General features: G+C 40.8%; 1 protein-coding gene across 2 annotated transcripts in view; it reads left to right on the top strand.

Moving 5' to 3' along the window:
• The window catches only part of LOC126212913 (autophagy-related protein 9A), a 145,847-nt gene extending 127,288 nt beyond the window's left edge, over window positions 1–18,559 (top strand). For both annotated transcript variants that reach the window (XM_049940418.1, XM_049940419.1), the window contains exons 15-16: window positions 5,323–5,544; window positions 15,358–18,559. In XM_049940418.1, coding sequence (XP_049796375.1) covers window positions 5,323–5,538 — 216 coding nt within the window. In that variant the 3' untranslated portion in view covers window positions 5,539–5,544; window positions 15,358–18,559. The remainder of the gene's footprint in view (window positions 1–5,322; window positions 5,545–15,357) is intronic.
• The last annotated feature ends 835 nt before the right edge of the window (window positions 18,560–19,394 follow it).

Below are 19,394 nucleotides of genomic sequence, written 5' to 3' on the forward strand. Positions count from 1 at the left end.
GGCAGAGAGTACATACCATTGTACCAGTTATTAGAGTTTCTTCCCATTCCAATCACATATGGAGTGTGGGTAGAATGATTGATTGAATGTCTCTGTGCATGCAGTAATTATTCTGTTCTTGTCCTCGTGATCACTATGTACGTGATAAGTAGGGCATTGTAGTATAATCATAGAGTAATCATTTAAAGCCGGTTCTTGAAACTTTGTTAATAGACTTTCTCAGGATAGTTTATGCCTATCTCAAAGCTCCTTCAGTATTTCTTTGACACTCTCCCACGAATTAAACAAACCTATGGCCATTCGTGCTGCCCTTCTCAAATACGTTCAATATCCCCTGTCAGTCTTATCGGGTAACTGAAGTCTACCACCCGCTTCTGTGATAATTCCGCTTCATATCCCTACAAAGTGTTACACCCAGGTATTTGTATCAGTTTTCCAATTCCAACAGGGACTCATTGATACTGTAGTCATAGGATAATACTTTTTTTTCCAGTGCACAATTTTACATTTCTGAACATTTAAAACAAGTTGTCAATCTTTGCATCACTTTGAAATCTTATCAAGATTTGACTGAACATTTATGTAGCTTCTTTCCAATAGCACTTCATTATGGATAATTGCTTCACCTGCAAAAAGTCTGACGCTATTATTAATTTTGACTGCAAGGTCATTAACATACAACATGAACAGCAACACTTCCGTGGGGCGCACCTGAAGTACCTCTACATTTGACAATGGCTCTGCATCTATGATAACATGCTGTTTCCTTCCTACCGAAACATCCTGAATTCAGTCACAAAATTTCACTTGAGACCCCGTAGGATAATACTTTTGACAATAAGCATAGGTGTGGTACTGAGTCAAATGCCACATTAATATCTTTGGAAGTGAAGAACCAGGGAATAAACTTTTAAAATATTTTTTGAAAGCTAAATATTTTTTAATTTTATTTTTTTGGTTTATTAACTAAAGAATAGCCCAGGAAAATGTACAATTAGATGAACATGGGAAATGTCCCAAAACAATCCTGAATTTGGCCAATAGGAACAACTTTCAGCAGCCTCCACTGAGATAATTCTCAGGTCTCCAATTGGTCATGTTATTGTGCAACATATTAACGCCTATGCTACTGGGCACAGTTACTTCTGTGATAGCTTACAGGCCATCGGCCATAGAAATGTCACCGCTTTTCCCCTTCTCTTCTAGCACAAAAAATAGTATTTTCTTTTTTTGACTGACATGTTTAGGGTTAAGAATAGATGTGCAGACATACAATGCAGCACGACTGCATTCTTTCATACGTACAACAGCAGCTCTGCTTTGTAAAACGTAATCGGCGAGCCACCATTGGTATACTTTCTGCACACACAAACGGTGAACTGTTGTTGCGATTTCATTACATTGCGGGAATTGGGGAGGGCATCTGGCACATGTACCGGTGGCAAATCTACATGCTGGGAATCGGCAACGGAATCTGTGTGACACTGTATTACACTTGCTTCTTTCTGGTGTTTCATAAGAGCTGAGTGGGGAAGCAATAGAAAAAGACTAAAGATACAGTTTTGGCACGGTTCTGCAAAAGTTCGTATCCATCTCTACTGCAGATCGGCACCAAAACTGCAGTCGCACCGAGGAATCGTCACAATTTTCTGAGAACACAGCGACAACAGAGAGAACCTGAGATACTTCCAGGTTGCTAAAGCTGCAATATTTCTCATCACATCTGGTGATGAGTTAGTTTGCAGTTTACCAGAGTCGCAGACAATCGCTGCTAGAAATTCGTTATAATTCTGTAACGAATAAGAAGGCTGCACCCAAATTCTAGCAGGTGGGAAGTACCCCCTGCCTCACTAGCTCACTTTGCAGAAAGCTATGCGCACTATGTCTGTTTCAAATAGCATTCGACAGTTTTCATTTGGTAATCCATTTTCTCTCAAAACTATTTAGAAACCTATCACAGTGTACCATTCATGTTGTTGTTGTTGTTGTGGTCTTCAGTCCTGAGACTGGTTTGATGCAGCTCTCCATGCTACTCTATCCTGTGCAAGCTTCTTCATCTCCCAGTACCTAATGCAACCTACATCCTTCTGAATCTGCTTAGTGTATTCATCTCTTGGTCTCCCTCTACAATTTTTACCCTCCACGCTGCCCTCCAATGCTAAATTTGTGATCCCTTGATGCCTCAAAACATGTCCTACCAACCGATCCCTTCTTCTAGTCAAGTTGTGCCACAAACTTCTCTTCTCCCCAATCCTATTCAATACCTCCTCATTAGTTACGTGATCTACCCACCTTATCTTCAGCATTCTTCTGTAGCACCACATTTCGAAAGCTTCTATTCTCTTCTTGTCCAAACATGAAATTATCAAAAATGTAACACAAAACTGACTTTGACTCTCCTCTACTAACGCACAGCACAGGTAAAGGCAAAATAACTCGTCCACTCCGTGGAGTTGACAGGAAAAAATGTAAACGTGAGGAAAATGCACTCGTCATTACTATTTTGTTAATTTGTAGTCTCGACAAACGAGTACGATCTTCATCGGTGCATAATGTTCTGACACAAACCTTCGGCTGAAGATGATAGACCGAATGACCGACATGGATGTTCTTCATGTTTCCATTCATTTTACGGTCAATTCTAGCTACGTGCACTGTGCACTAATACAGGACAGGCAAAGCGAATTTTGAGTTCCATTTTTAATGACGTCACGTTTATGCGAATGATGCACCCGTTAGGTACCGCAGTTTCCTGTAACTCTGCTACAAGTGTCACGTTTCTTAAATGGCTGAGAAATTCTGGAAGCTCAAGAGGAAGAATTTGACGATTCTGGATAGGATGGAGAAATATCCAACTGGAAATAGTCTGAAGAAGATTAATGTTCAGGTACTCTGCAGTCAGCTCCAATTTTTCGTCACTAATATTGCTGCTACAGACACCGCTGCTGTAATTACAAACTGCTTCTGTTTTATTTGTCTTAATCTCATCTTTTGTGTAGAAGACTCTAACAATAAAGCAGCATGCAACATGGGTTTTGAAGATTTTTTGGAGAAGATGAGACAATTTACCAGCATAACAGGCAGGAAAACAACAAACTAGTATTTCCCCAGTTGCAGCATACCTCTTGCATGCCAGCATACTTCAGACTTTTTAATACAAAAGTTAATTTCATGTTAAACTGCTCGAGAACTCACCTCCGGGATTTTTTTTTTTAATTCTCTCTCTCTCTCTTTTTTTTTTTTTTTTTTTAAGGAAAATTAAGCTTCCTTTCGACATAATATTAAAGTGTGAGATCTGTCAAAGAACCGAAGTAAAGCTTTTTATGTGCAAAAGGCTTCAAAGTGGCTGGACTTCAAAAATAGAACCCTTTTCTGTGCTAGAAGACACAGGGAAAAAGATGTGACATTTGTACGGTTGAACGCCTGTGTAAGCTGTCACAGAAGTAACTGCATCTGATATTTTAGGCATTGGCATGTTGCGCAATAGTGTGTCAATTTGGAGAGATGAGCATTACCGCGGTGTACTTCTGGGTGCGTAAAGTTGATTCCGTCGGCGAAGTTGAGGATTGTTTTGGGAAGTTTCCCACGTTCATCTAATCATACATTGGCCCTGAACTACGCTTTACTTAATGAGCCCATAAAAATGTAGAACAGATTTTGTTCAACTTCAGTTAAGGCAAATCTCAATAAAAATATGAGTCATGAAAGTAATACAACAAATCTATTACAGTGAAAATATAAAAAATTTTATAAGCTGAGTGTTACTGATTACATCAGAGTTGAATAAGCTTTTTTTAAAAGTTTATTCCCCTGTTCTCCCTTTGAGAATCATGAATGTGTGGATTTTTCTTGATCTCCAGCAGGATTCCCTCTACCTTCCCCCCCTTTTGGCTTGCCAAACTTAGAAAATAAGGACAGGATGAATGTTACATCTTGAGTATGGGAGAATTTTTATTTCAGGTTACCTCTTTGTATTGTGAGTTTCCACAATTCTGCAAACTAAGATCAAAGGATTAAATGTATAAAAGTCAAATATTACAAAGAAAAAATATGAAATATTCTACACATTATGTTCAAGCGAGATAGGAACAAAATAATATTTTCTTTTAATACCTCATTTGTTGCGTCATATGTTTCCATAATGATGTCACTTGTATTTGAGATCTGCTCCAGTAGACATAAATCTCAAAGTTGTAATTGTTGAGAAAACTATAATAAATTTTTGCATAACTGTGTCTTCTTTCTCAATGTGAGGATAAAGTAATACTAACAAGTTCATCTATATCTACATGGCTTCTCTGCAATTAACGTTTAAGTTCATCGGACCACTTTCAATCTATTTTTCTGCCATTCCATTCTCAGTCAGCACGGGGAAAAAGGAAACACTTAAATCTTTCCGTGTGAGCTCTGATTTCTCTTCTTTCATTACAATGATGATTTGTTCCTATGTAGGTGGACTTCAGCAAAATAATTTCACATTCATAGGAGAAAGTTAGTGATCGAAATTTCACGAAAATATCGTGCCGCACTGAAATATGGCTCTGATTTGATGATAGCCACCCTAGCCCCTGTAACTCTCTCTCCTCTATTTCATGATAATACAAAATAAGCTGCCCTTCTATGAACTTTCTTTGATCTCTTCTATCAATCCTATCTGGTAAGGATCCCATACTGCATGGGAATATTATAGAAGAAGACGGACAAGTGTAGAGTAGGCAGTCCTTTTAGTAGCCCAGTTGTATGATCTAAGTGTTCTGCCAATAAAACAGTCATTTATTTGCCTCCCCTACAACACTTTCTTTGTGACAATTCCAATTTAAGTTGTCGTAATTGTAATCTCTACGTATTTAGTCGAACTGACAGCCTTCAGATTTGTGAGATTCATTATGTAACAGTAGAAGTTATTAAAAGTTGGACTCTTCATTAAAAAGAAGTTTATGCAATCAGGTGTGAATGTAATATTTCCTTTAGCAGAGTTGAGTGGTTATATTTACCTTTCAATTTTAGCCGTCCCCCCCCCCCAATCCCTCCCCCCCCCCCACACACACACACACAGTGCTAAGCTCAGGGTGAGAAATGCTCTGTCTGCACCAGTGGCCATTCCAATTAGTGTCGGAATACTTTCAGACACGACACGTGATGAGAGAGCTGCTTCGAAATTGAGGTTCAATTTGATAAACTTGATGTGCGCTCTTATTTGACAAAACCCTTGGAAAACAAACAGTAATTGTAATAAACAAATTGCCATCAAGCGTTCTAAATGAGTCTCGAAGAGCACTTCTTACAAACAGACCAGTGTAGTGTTCATTCGTATGCCCACAGGTGCACCAGGGAGGTCGACTGGAGGCGGCGGTCGGTGTCGGCGGTGGAGGTGGGGGAGCGGCCTCCGGCACGGTGGGGGTGGGGGCCGGAGAAGGTTACCAGCAGAGCAGCGCACCCGACCTCTGGACGACGCACTCCCCGCGCAGCGTCGAGACCACCCCGCTGCTGGACCCGGGCAGTCGTGGGCACCCCCACGGACACGGACCTCCTTCGTAGTACCGGGTATGGCGAACACGCGGGACACCGGATCCTTCCCGTCACCAGTTTCCCGATTTGGTACAACCCGCCAACGGCTTCCTCTTCCGTGCCGAGGTCCTCGTCTTGGAATAGCACTCACACCGCACGTCTGCAATTGTTTTCTGAATGTGTTCCGGTCTCTGTCTTCCCCTATAGTTTTTTTTATCTTCTACAACTCCCTCTAACACCATTGAAATTATTTCTTGATGTCTTAAGACAGATCCTATCATCATTTTGTTTCTTCTTTTCTGTATTTTCATGTGGTCTTTGCTTCACTAATTATACAGTGTGTCATCTCCTTACTTACCATATCAGTGCACCCAATTTTCAAAATCCTTCTCTAGCATCACACCTTGTCTTCAGTTCACTTTCCTGGCTTTCACACAGTCAGTAATTCACTTCCACGCATACATTATCAGAAATTTCTTCCTCAAATTAAGCCCTCTTTTTTTATGCTGGTAGGCCTCTTTTTGCCAGGAATGTCCTCTTTGCCTGTGCTAGTCTGCTTTTTATTTTCTCCTTCACTCGTAGTCCTGTATTGTTATTTATTTCTGATGTAGCAGAATTCTATAACTTTGTAGTCCCCAATTTTGATGTTAAATTTATCACTAATCCACTTCTGTTCTCCTCATTACTTCGGTCTGCTTTCAGTTTACTCTCAGTCCGTATTCTGTTCTCGTCTGAAAGTTTATCGCGTTCAAAAGTTCCCGTAATTCTTCTTCACTTTTACTGAGGACAACAATGACATCAGTGAATCTTATCTGAGATAACCTTTCACCATGAATTTTAATCTCGCTCTCGAACCTGCCTTTTAGTTCCACAGTTGCTTCTTTGACATGTAGATTGAACAGTAGGAGCAAAATGCATTCGTGTCTTCTACCCTCTTTTATCTGAGCACTTCATTCTCGGTCTTCCATTCTTATTGTTCTCTCTCAGTTGTTTCAATAATTGTAGAAGGTGCATCCGAACTATAACACCTCCAATTTCTCTTCCTAAATACTGGAAACAGCTATAAATATGCAATTTGTTTTAAAATACGTGTGCACTTGTAGTGAGTTTGTGATGAGGCAGAGGCACTGTATGGCGCGCTGAACTCTAGTGGTAAAACGAGGTCTGTTTTTGATACTTAAAATGACGAAAAATGTCCTCCAGCTGGGTACTTTAGACGACAAGGCTGCGCACGTGACATTTTGTCGTGCAATGTTGACGCATGACGACGGCAGGAATGGAATCCCTATTTGTCAAGGGTGACGGTGGATGTGACGTGGATACAATTTTTCTGTGTGGCTACAGAATTACGGCATCGTCATCATCAAAAATGTGTAAGACTGCAGAGAGATTGCCTCTAAAAGAGACACATTTCTTGGTTTTTTTATGATTAGCTTGTGAGGAAAAAATCACATGTTATGACTTGAACATACGACTTATATTAACCATCTTTCCCTATAGCTTGCTTGCATTTTTCTGAGAATTTTGAACAGTTGCACCAGTTTACATTGTCAAATGTATTTTTCGAGGTTGCGACACGTCCTGTGAATGTGTCGTGATTTTTCATTAGCCTTGCTTGTGTTATTGTTGCCAACATGAGAACTACCTCCCTGATGCTTTTACCTTTCCTAGAACTAAACTGATCTTCATTTACCAATACTTAGTTATCTTTACCATTTATCTGTGTATTGTTCATTCTTGTCATATGCAAAAGTCGTTAACCTGATCCAACAACAGCTCTCGTGGTTGTCTGGCCTGTTTCTCCAGAATTGTGAAGACGATATTTTCCCAGAAGTCGATTGACAAACTCCCCAACAAAATACAGACCAACATCAATAATAGAAGCACTGCAAAAAAGATGATGTTGACTCATAAATCTTCACGAGCAATTCCTACTTTGGAATCGAATTACAAAAAATTCAAAAAATTTCTAACTTATTTAGAAATACCAATATAAAAATATTTTTCTCCAGAAACAACAAACTTCGACACCACTTGTCTCGCACAGTAAACCCCAATAACAGCACAGACAGGGTGTATACCCCCGGGAAATCTGGGAAGGAACCGGGAATTTTTTTCATCTGATATAAAACTGGGAATTTTTCATTGTTCTATACTTTCTAGTTTTTGTAGTTTTGACTGGTAAGAACTGATACTCTGGAAGATACTTTAGCCCAATACTGCAGAATAATACTGCATCAATAAAACATAAACGAGGGGAAAAAACCAAAATAAAACTTGAGTAACAAAGGAAATGGCTATTTACAACACAGTGCATGGACAAGCACCTGCCAACAGCAAAATGTGTCAAAAGTTATAGGAAGAAAACTATGCACTACTTCTTAACAATAAACAGTTTCCAATGAGCGTGATGTCACAACGGTTTAGATTACGTTCGTTCGAGCAGTTGCCAGCGGGTCACACACGTGCGCGGTTGAGTCACGTGTGAGCAGTACCTTCTCTCGCCTCTGGCTGCGTGAAGTGTGGCTGTTAGCCGTTATCAGCAGTAGCAACAAGCAGCCAGATGCTACCCGGGAAAATTTTTCTGTCACGCCAAAGCTGCCAGATTTGCGCGTGCGCAGAGCAGTCTGAGTTGTAGTGGGTAGGGGGTAGTCTCCGCATAACCCGTGTTTACATTTAGTGATTTTGCTATTTCCTCTATGTTTACAGCTCTCACATCAAATGAAAACAAAATGGATTTCTGTGGCCGGGAGCTAGCAAGTGAATTAAAATAGATTCACATAGTCATGGAAGGCTAAAATATGATATAGTTTCAGTTTTCTTATTTTATGTTATCTCCAGGTTTTTGGCAGTGGGGCATTAATTACCTTGTAGAACAATGAAGTTGTTTTTGTGAATTTCTTAAAGAAATTTGGCTTGTATTAATCTTTTGTCCAGAGTCAGTCAGTTTGTTTGAAATACTAATGGTTAGTGTGGACTGTTTGCTGAATTCCGAGTGCACATTTTTATCTTCTGGCACACATGACATTATGCCATAAAAAGAACCAAACTGTGCTGGCACTCCAAGAAAACTTGCATCCTGAAAACCACACTGAAAATCTTAATATCATGTTTGGGCCCAAATCTGGACATACGAATGTGCCCTTTAAGTCAAATTATGCATTTTAGTTTGGTTTACAAAATTTTTATGCTCTTGGTGTATCCTCTGATGTCCTTTTTCATTTATGATGTAATTTAGAGCTCTTAATGCTATATACGTTCAAACATACACGTCATACATGTCATCGTAGCTGCGCATGCACAGCAACACCGTTTTCTGGTGCTCTCTGACAATTGCTGAAAAGAATTCTAACCGGTCACAGAAAAATGTTGTGAATGGTGTTTTGGAAAACATTACTGTCAAAGTAGATTTCATTTCACGCAAGATGTGTTACGTTATGTGCGCGAATGTGCTCTGAATTTCTGAAACCGTAGAGCATTTGATTCCAATTTAAAGCTTAACAAGTTGAGGGCAAGCCACGTAGAAGAATTTTGAGGCCAGAAGAGCAGACATTTATGTCATTATTTAAAATTTTGCTGGCACATTTGACTGACGTATCTTAAAGTGGAACACATGCGGAAAAGGCCAATATTATGTATGAAAGCTTAGCTTTTCTTGTAGCTGTACTATGTATATTAATGTAAACCATTAATTTTTCGTATTTGTGTGTTTGTGCTGCTTAACAGTGTTGTTGCTATCGGCTGACTACGTCACGTGTCCTGTCCATGCTCTGAATATGTGCTGTCATCAACTGGTGAGATCATGTGACATGAGGTGTGTGTGGTTGGCTTACAAAAGTGCATCGCAATCTCAGTTTCAATACTTTCGGGTGGAATTCGAATATGTACTTTCATAATATGAAAATATGCAGCGTACATGTTGCAGTATGTCAAAGATCTTTCCAAAACGTGGTTTTTTGTCCTTCCCCCTCCCCCCCGTCAGCATATACGTGCTGACAGAGAAATATGTAAATTACAGTGAAATAGCCGCCCTGTGTCCTATGTAGTCAAAATCGCAGGAAAACTCTGTACACGACGCAAAGAGTAGGCTCAAGCACTTTGATAAATCCTCAGTAGCTAACCATGTATGTCTAAGTAGACACTGTAATGGAATATTTGATATGTAGAGGAAACAGAATTTTACTGAACTACTCAATACACTGCCCAAACACTACTGTCCGCTATTTCATTCCCCTTCAAAACTCAAAATGGGGTCATCACACTTGTTAGCATAAACACACATAACAAATAATCACAAAAATAAACTTCTCACACTTAAGCAGGCAATGTATCATAGTAAAATCATACCAAATGTAGACTCAAAATTCCTCAGTACTGGAAGCAGTGATTTTGCTACTTCCAGTAAATCTTGAATGTTGTTGTCATTCATTACTTTATTGTGGACTATTCCACATCTACTCATCTAGAAATACCATATGTGACTTTGCTGGGTGATTTAAGATAGTTACCTGGTGTATCCACATTAATATAAGAAAACTTTTTATGTTCAGATCAGTTGCACTATGTTCATAAATTTTGTAACTAGACGCCAGAACCTGGGATATCTGCTTCACATAGCAGTTAAACTAACCTTTGTCATTACTTAAAATCCAAAATGTACCTGTGTCAAGAACCTTCACACAGTTGGCAAGATGATCATCTCGTGGAAAAATGTACAGAGACATAAAATCTTGCAGAACATAAATCCCTTACATTACATATAAAACTTGAAAATGGCAGCTTCCTAGGTGTGTGAAGGAGAAATTCCACAAGGAAAAAAATTACATTTATCTTTGCATAAAGACTCTTTAAATTTGTAGCTTCTCAAATACTTCTTACTGTAATGTGAGGAGCATTCAATAAGTAATGCCACACCTTCACCCCCCCCACCCCCCCTCCCCCACCCCCGCTCGGCCAGTTTCAGTTGAAAAAATTCAGAATTTGTTGTGGGACATCTTGGACTATTCCTACTTCGCCCTTAGTTTCACATAGTTCCAAGAGCTAGTGGCACTATACATTGCCTCCAAAGTGACATCTGTAACGGAGATACTTTCCGAGCAGAGAGCTGTCATCAATCTTCTTTTTGCAGAAAACCAGAGCATCGCTGACATTTGTAGGCACTTGCAGAATGTCTGCGGAGAGCTGACAGTGAACGAGAGCACGGTGAGTCGTCGGGTGAGGCACCTGTCACTGTCACAGCGAGGTCACGCTAATCTGTCACATCTGCTGCTCTCTCGCCTGCCACACGCTGCTTTGACTCCTGCAATGCATTCGTCACCTTAAAAATGCAGACAAACTTCTCCTTCTCCGTAACGACGCGAGCCCTCGCACACGTTCGTGCAACTGAGAGCAGCTCACAGTAATTAATTGTACTGTCCCTCCCGGCCACCCTACGGCCCAAATCTCTCATCTTCTGACCTCCGTCTGTTTGGGTCAGTGAAGGATGCACTCTGTGGGAAGCGGAGGAGGTTATTAGTGCAGGGAGATATTGGCTCAGACGTCGACCAGTAGAGTAGTACTGTGCAGGCGTAAAGGCTCTCCCGGTAAGGTGGTGTAAGGCCATTGCTTCGAATGGAGATTGTGTTGCAAGATAGGTTCTCATAGTCGAAAGACTGGGGAATAATATGGTGTATTGGAACCCTGAATAAAACTAACCTGCTTTCACAAAAATCTTGCATTAGTTTTTGAACATCCTTCATACGTATACTTCTTTATACATCTTCACATTATTTTAAAAGCATGAAAAATAGATTTTATAAATAGTATGCAAAATAAAAATAATTCCAGTAATATGCAAATTCATACAGTTATATACACTCAAGCTCATACATTAAGGATAATGGCAGAATGTGGTGCCACACAACGTGGCACTAGACAAAACTGGCACTAACAGCACAGCCGCATAGGGAACACGCACGACACTGATCTGTACGTCCACTGTATTGGTGATAAGTTGAGAAAACCGTCCCGAAACATGTAATACAAAACGCGGCTGTTGTTTTTCCTGCGCATGTACTCCGACATCAATATGGGGTATGATCACCGTGTGCACTTACACAGGCTGCACAACAGGTTGTCATACTCTGGATCAGGTGGTCGAGCAGCTGCTGGGGTATAGCCTCCCATTCTTGCTCCAGTGCCTGTCGGAGCTCCTGAAATGTCCTAGGGGTTTGAAGACGTGCAGCGATACGACAGACAGCATGCCAGACGTGCTCGATGGGGTTTAGGTCTGGAGAACTGGCTGACCACCCCACTCGCCCGATATCTTCTGTTTCGAGTTACTCCTCCACGATGGCAGCTCGGTGGTGCCGTGCATCATCATCCGTCAGGAGGAAGGTGGAACCCACTGGACCCCTAAAAAGGCAGACATACTGGTGCAAAATGACGTCCCGATACACCTGACGTGTTACATTTCCTCTGTCAAAGACATGCAGGGGTGTACGTGCACCAATCGTAATCCCACCCCACACACCACAACCTCCGTACAGGTCCCTTTCGAGGACATTAAGGGGCCAGTATCTGGTTCCTGGTTCACGCCAGATGAAAAAACGGCGAGAATCACTGTTAAGACTATATCTGGACTTGTTCGTGAACGTAACCTGGGACCACTGTTCCAATGACAGTGTACTTTGTTCTTGAGACCAGGCTTTACGGGCTCTCCTGTGACCAGGGGTCAGTGGAATGCACCTTGCAGGTCTCCTGGCAAATAAACCGTGCCTGTTCAGTCATCTGTAAACTGTGTGTCTGGAGACAACTGTTCCAGTGGCTGCGGTAAGGTCCCGAGCGAGGCTATCTGCAGTACTCCGTGGCCGTCTGCGGGCACTCGTGGTGAGATATCGGTCTTCTTGTGGTGGTTTACACTGTGGACATCCCATACTGTGGCGCCTGGACACGTTTCCAGTCTGCTGGAATTGTTGCCATAATCTTGAGATCACACTTTGTGGCACACAGAGGGCCCGCGCTACGACCTGCTGTGTCTGACCAGCCTCCAGTCCCCAAAGTATTCTGCCCCTCATAACATCATCAATATGTGTTCTTTGAGCCATTTTAAACACACAGTCACCATTAGCACGTCTGAAAATGTCTGCACACTTACTCACTGCTCTGTACTCTGACATGCGCGAACACACCTCTGCGTTCGTGGACTGCCGCCAGCACCACCGTGCGACGACCGGAGGTCAAATGCACCGCACGGTCGTACCCCGAGGTGATTTAATCCCACAAACTGCCCACCAGAGTGTTGTCTCATCATGTATCATCATTATCCTTAATTTATGAGCATGAGAGTAATTACTTCATCTCAAAGGCACTTCTTATAATCGTGTGACATACAGTCAGATCACAAACTTATCTCAAGCATTGCTGTAAATACATATCACTTGACATAATGAATGTGAACTACCACTATTCAGAGTCAAGAATACTAACACTGGTATCATCATCATCATCATCATCATCATCATCAGACTCCCATTATAAAAATCATTCTGAACGCAAGGTATTCATATTCGTTTCATAAGGCCAAAAGCTTACTTTCTGACAGTCTTTCTATTGTGCCTATCAGCGGCTCAGCATCTCCGCTATATGGTGAGTAGCAACTATCCTTTTCATACCATTGTCATAACTGTGTAGTACGTATTCAAAACTTTCACCTTCTTATTGTAAGCATTTTCAACATTATTCCAGTTTACTCAAACACTTCTCATATAAAACATAGCTCTCAAAATTTCATTACTTGCCCGGTCTTGTACACAACCTCCCTTCTCGAATCAACTTTCATTTCAGTGTGTAATCGAAATAACAAAGTCGTCAAAATACTTGAAATTCCAGTTGCAAGTTCTCTACTCGCAACATTATTAGTAATGCTTCAGTTTCCCCATTAATAATCGTATTACATTTGGTGGCTACAGCCCTACAATATGACAATAAATGAACAAACTTCACTTGCTGCCTCCAATTCCTTAACTATGAACATATCCACATTCTTTTAAACAAATCATAGTATTTCCCATATATACCTTAATGTCATTGATAAAGCATAATAATTTCCTAAATTCGGTCGCTATTCAAACATATAAACTCCTTTGGCCCCTGACAGAACAGAAATACAAAATATACTGTCATTACTTTGAGAAGTACTCTCAAATTAGAAACAATTAATTACAGCTTCCATTTCATAAAAACAAGAAGAATTTTTGCTTTTCAGCAATAATTGTAAATAAATTCTCCATGTTATTGTGAGGTTATTTTCAATAAATTTTAGCACATCCACACTTACTACTTATCAGAGAGAGGACAGAGTGGCAGAAAAAGGCACACAGAAGAGAAGGAGAACGATGAAGCACAGAAGAACAAAGAACAGGGAAACAGTACCACATACTACACAGCTCGTGGCACCGATTTGCCTTACCGTTGCCTTCTGCGCAATCTGTCGTTACCGAGGACATAATTTGATTGTGTGTGATACCTTTGCATTTCACTGCAAAACAATTTCACAAAATGGAGCAGTGACACACTGACATTTCCTTTTAACACATTTCTTTGTAACCTTATAATGTAAACATACTACCTACAGCTTTGGCCATACATACACTCATTTCCTCACATTGACATTCCCAGATTTTCTCGTATACTTACACAAATAGTAATGATTTCCAGTACCGGTAACATTAAATAGAAATTTGTCATTACAAGATAGACTCAACATCGTGAAACTCTCCTTTTTTCTCCAAACAGATACTTTTGACGTACATATCTTCCCTTTCGTTTTTGTTCTTCTTTGGTACTGTTTTGTATAGTGTGGCATTTGTTTTTTAATGCATGTTATGTTATGTTATTGTTACTTTAAACAACATGTAAGTCTACATTTGGTACAGTTTATTTAAAAACAGAAATATTTGTCTTTAATTTAGCATTATTACTTGAAACTTTGTTTCGAATATTGTCACTGCCTCGGATTCACATCACTATCGTCTGTTAAATCTAAAGCTTCTAATTTATCGAGTCGCATATTTTCTTCGTCCCATATATCGGATGTATTCTTACTCATTTTATTCGTACTAATTATCCTGTTTATTTTCTTTTAGTTCATACTTCTGCAGTAATGTTTTGTTCCATACATTTATTAATCGTGTTATCTTCATGCTTTATCATTTTATGTGACTTTTCATAACCCCCCCCCCCCCTTTCCCCCACTGCATTGCCCATATACGTGGTGGGGCAAATGAAAGTGACCCTGAGAACAGAGTTCCGGATACAAAGAAACACGACAGAAGAAAAGATATACAGTACTACCGTGACTATAGCGGATGCTGAAAGTTGGCACTTTTGGGCTCCAGTCAGCAAGTTGCCGAAGCTAGATCGTATCTGAACTGCTGGTATTGCTAAAGTCTCATCTGAAATGTTCTGCTGCAGTTGTGGGAAGGCTACGAGTGTCATTGCGATACACCTCGGACTCGGAGAGGGCCACTACCGGACCGACCCCTGCTAACGACTCTGTCAGGAGTCGTACGGGCAGTCGTTCCACGGTGTCGGGAGTATCTGTAGGTTTTTTCCTCTTCCGTTAATGCTGCCAGTCGTATCCACTCATCTGGGCTACTTTTATTTGCCCCATCTTGTATGTACTGACGTTCTCATTTGCTACCGAAAGCTGCTCGGATCATTTGCCTGCTATTTCCCCAGCAAACAGCTTTCCACTTCTACATTTACCATTACGGTCCGTATTAAATTACTTTGAGAAACATTCTGTGTACATTTGTGTGATGGGCTTACGCTCCTCTCCCCTGGACATGAAATTATTCTACATTTCAGGCACTGCAGGACGTGTAGACGGTCTTCCTCCGAGGCCTCGGAAGTCACGGATTGCGGAGGTCCCGCCCTACGTGTTTGCGGGGCGTGCTCCACACCTCCGCCTCCCGCTTTGGTGCCGTCGGACGCACTGCCGCCGCGGTCTGCAGGTCGACGGCACCTCTCTGTCTGCTGCCCGACGGGTCGAACCGGTGGCAGCTGGTGTGTGGGAGCCGATTACAGAGTTGTGGTAGAAGTGGGGACGACCCGTGTTTGGAAACTTAAAAAACTGTAAAGCTTCGAGTGACAATTTTTATCCCGACTGCCAGCTTATTTGCCCATCCGTGTCTCGAGAAAAACTTTTCCTGTCTCACAGGTGACATAAATAATTGTTATTTTCTTTTCTGTAGGTACACCCACATAAACTGTGTACAGGTGTCGTTTCAAAGTTTTCCACTCCAGCAACTGCGTGTAAAATTGTCTCGGTGTTCTGTCCGTATCGCACATTCGAGGTAGAGCTGGAGCTTCTGGATGCACTCGCTGTCTGCAGAGACACCGAATGGCGTAAATCTTTCTCCCCTCTGCCCTCGAGTCAGGATTACAGAACGAAAGCAATACACGCCGATCACACCCGGTACTACCTCCTTCCTGTCAAACTGAGTTCTTACTTCTGACGTTCTGCGTACGGTCCGTGTCTAGTGCCACTGTAGCTGCTTTCCCTGTTAAAATTATTACTTCACATCTGAAGTTGTATCAGTCTTTTATTGCAGACTTCCAGTGAGATGAAGCAAGAGAAGAGATGTTTTGTTCCATTGAGGATATGAAGATCTTATCTTGTGCTTCATCATACTCTATAACAAAAAAGGTTATAGGAATTTGGATGTGACCCAGTAAATTTAACAGAGACCTCAGTGAAATGTGGGATCAGGCACTAGAAACAGAGCATCATCTTCAGGTTTTCCTCCTATTAACAGGTTCCAGAGTAAGTGGTTTTGTAGTCTGAGACTTCCTCTTCCACTTAATCAGGCATTTTTAGCCTTCTCCTTTCTATCTTCTCGTGTCCTGCTGCACTTCTGATAACTATCGAGAGAATGCCCTTTTCCTTGCAGTTTTGCCCCACAAGGTCTGCATTACTTTTCTCAATTGGGTTTGGTAGAGTTCTTTGTTCTTTTAGCCTTTCCATTACTTTACTGTTCTTCACTTCACACATCCATTTTATTTTCACTATTCTCATCCAAATTCATATCATGAATGTTTCAGTTTTGTCTCTTTCTTTCTTCTTCAGTGTCCAGCTTTCCTGTAACACAAAAGAAACGCTCCAAACAAAACATTTAACTGGCTTTTTGTGCTTAATATTTTGCCTCATAATGTCAGATATATTATCAGAGGGTTGAGGCAGAGAGAGTGGTTACAAATTAAGTGAACTCTGCAAGTTGAACTGTTTATAAGTACCAGTGCAATGGTCAGGCCGTGGACACTCGGCCGCTTCCCCGAGGTCACGGCATCTCACGGTCTGTGTATTTAGGAGCTTCGGTTGGCGAAGAACTAGCACTGTTTGTTTTATTTACCACTCAGACCCACAATGTGGCTAACATCAATGCTTCTCCTTTTCTGTTAAAACTGTCTTTTTGGTTTTGAATTTTAATGGCCCCTCTGCTCATCGTAGCACAATAAAGTTTGGCTTCAGATAAAACCACAGTATTGGAGAAACAAATTTGGTGGTTCTCTAGCCCTAGGGCACCATCATTGCTACTGTCAATTTATCCGTGTCCCCCAGATGACAATTACTCTCATGCTCCTTAAACGAGGTGTTACAAAATTCACCGAGCACTGAAATACTGGCCGTAAAAGGCTAAGGAATTGTGTTAAGTGGTGGTGGTGGTGGTGGTGGTGGTGGTTGTGTTTGTGTGTGTGTGTGTGTGTGTGTGTGTGTGTGTGTGTGTGTGTGTGTGTGTGTTCCATAGTACTGATCCAGGCCATAGGGGAGAGAGGTTGCTGCCGACATTGCTGCCCTGATAGGAAGCTGGTACTGTATAAGATACACTCATCAGTCCCGGCAGTTGACCACCTTCTGATGAAGGAAATGGCGTGCATCTTTGAAAGCTGGAGTTTGAGCTCGGATGTTACACGACACGGACACCGAGAAAGTTTTACACCTCTGTACAAATGTGACTACTGCAATATTTTTGCCTAATGCTATAGGTGCCTAGTGCGTACATACACTGCGAAGCTCTGTCTAATTTGTGCGGCACTTCGAAGTTTGGAGAAACTATTCACTGCAGATTACTGAATAGCACTTGGTTCCACACTTCCCACTGTGGTGATGTAATGGTGACAGAGTTGTGTTTGGAATACCTTGTATCGGATAAGATTTTTAACGGAAGATGTTCGTTGAGAGGTTACAAAGTGATTCTCCTGTGATGCGCTATTTGTATGTTTGACTTCCTGTACACAGCTGCAATATTTTTATGCACAAATGAATATTTCGGCTGGCACAATCGCGGCTACTTCATTTCGTGTCGTTTGTACACATACCTGTTAATCTTATGTTTCTGGTCGGCATTTGTGGTAAATCGGTGAAAGGAGCGTATTGGAAGCTTGCTGTGATTAATTTTTCTCGTGCACTGTTTCTAATGTAAGAATTTTTAAAGGGGTTTTCATATGACTGTTTTTATGGACATGACTCATTATTATTATTATTATTATTATTGTATTGTATTGTGTTTCGTTTTGTTCCACTTTAAGTTTTGAACTGTCTTCAGTGTATATACTTACAATGTAGTATTACCAACTTGCCTCAACTTAATTTTTTTCTGTGGATGGCACTGTAAGATTTAATTAATAACTGGAATGTATGTGTTTCACATTTACAGATGGCAACAGAGAAATGTTTTGTAATAACGGATGTTAATACTTTGTCGTTGAGAGTTGTGTGGTACATATTCTCTTGTGTTCCTATCCCCTTAGTCTTTCTGTATGCTTAATAATGAGTGTGGAAGAAATGAGGCAACTTTAATAATTAATCGGCTAGCTGTAGTGCAGTAGTTGTAGGCTGAAATGCTGTGATTTTTTTAAAAAAAGAAAAAGTACTGTGCAAAATTTCACATTCACTACACTCGATTATGTTGTGGCAGGTGCAGCTGCGCGACACTTTGCTTCCACCTCACATGTCGTGTCGTGTCATGTTATTTGCCAGTGCAGAGGATCTTCAACCCCCCCCCCCCCCCCCCCATGGCCCACAGACATACAAACCACTCGACCGACAGCATATTTTTCAGCACATTGTGCTCGTTTCTGCATTAAATGCACCTTCGGCTTTGTCCTGTAGTTTCGAAATAGATCTCTAGTGTCAGATGGCTCGCAAAAACAGGTAGTTGCGAGGTTTTTCAGTTAGTGATAGAGAAAGGGTCACACATGAATTAGTGCTCTTCATCTGTGATATGTCAGTTAATGAAATTTAATGTGTGTATAGAAGCAAGTGGGGCAGGGCGGCAGTTAAACCAATCAGCCGAAAGAAACAAACAGTGGAGTAATGTTTATTTTGTAGATGTGCAACTCTTACTCACTTTTCAAAAATGAGTTTCATTTTTGTTTCATCTTTCACATAAGTCTTAATGCTGTGTTTGACTAGTCTGATAAACCATAGCAATGACATCACTTAATACTGTAAGCCCCTGTTTGATTTATTTTTTAATCTGCAATTGGTTTCAGTCAAAAGTCATATCCACCACCTGCCATACATGACATGGATAATGGAAAATTTCAGATGAAAAGGATATTTGAAAATTTTAGTAAAAATACAAACAATACTGTGAGTTATTTGTTAACAGCAGAATTTGTATATAAAACAATGTCAAAAATATAATATTTGTAAAGAAATAATGTTTAGATGTACAGGACTTGATTCATGGATTGCCAAATACAGACATCTGTCCAAGGAACACTGAAAATAGAATGACAAAGAATCACAAACGAACCTTAGTGAAAAATTTGTACTGGATATAACTAATGATACTTTGATATTTTACATAAGTCATGGAAGAGCTAGAAGCTGCTAAAGA

Source organism: Schistocerca nitens, chromosome 11 (assembly GCF_023898315.1).
Source record: "Schistocerca nitens isolate TAMUIC-IGC-003100 chromosome 11, iqSchNite1.1, whole genome shotgun sequence".
Taxonomy (NCBI): Eukaryota; Metazoa; Arthropoda; class Insecta; order Orthoptera; family Acrididae; genus Schistocerca; species Schistocerca nitens.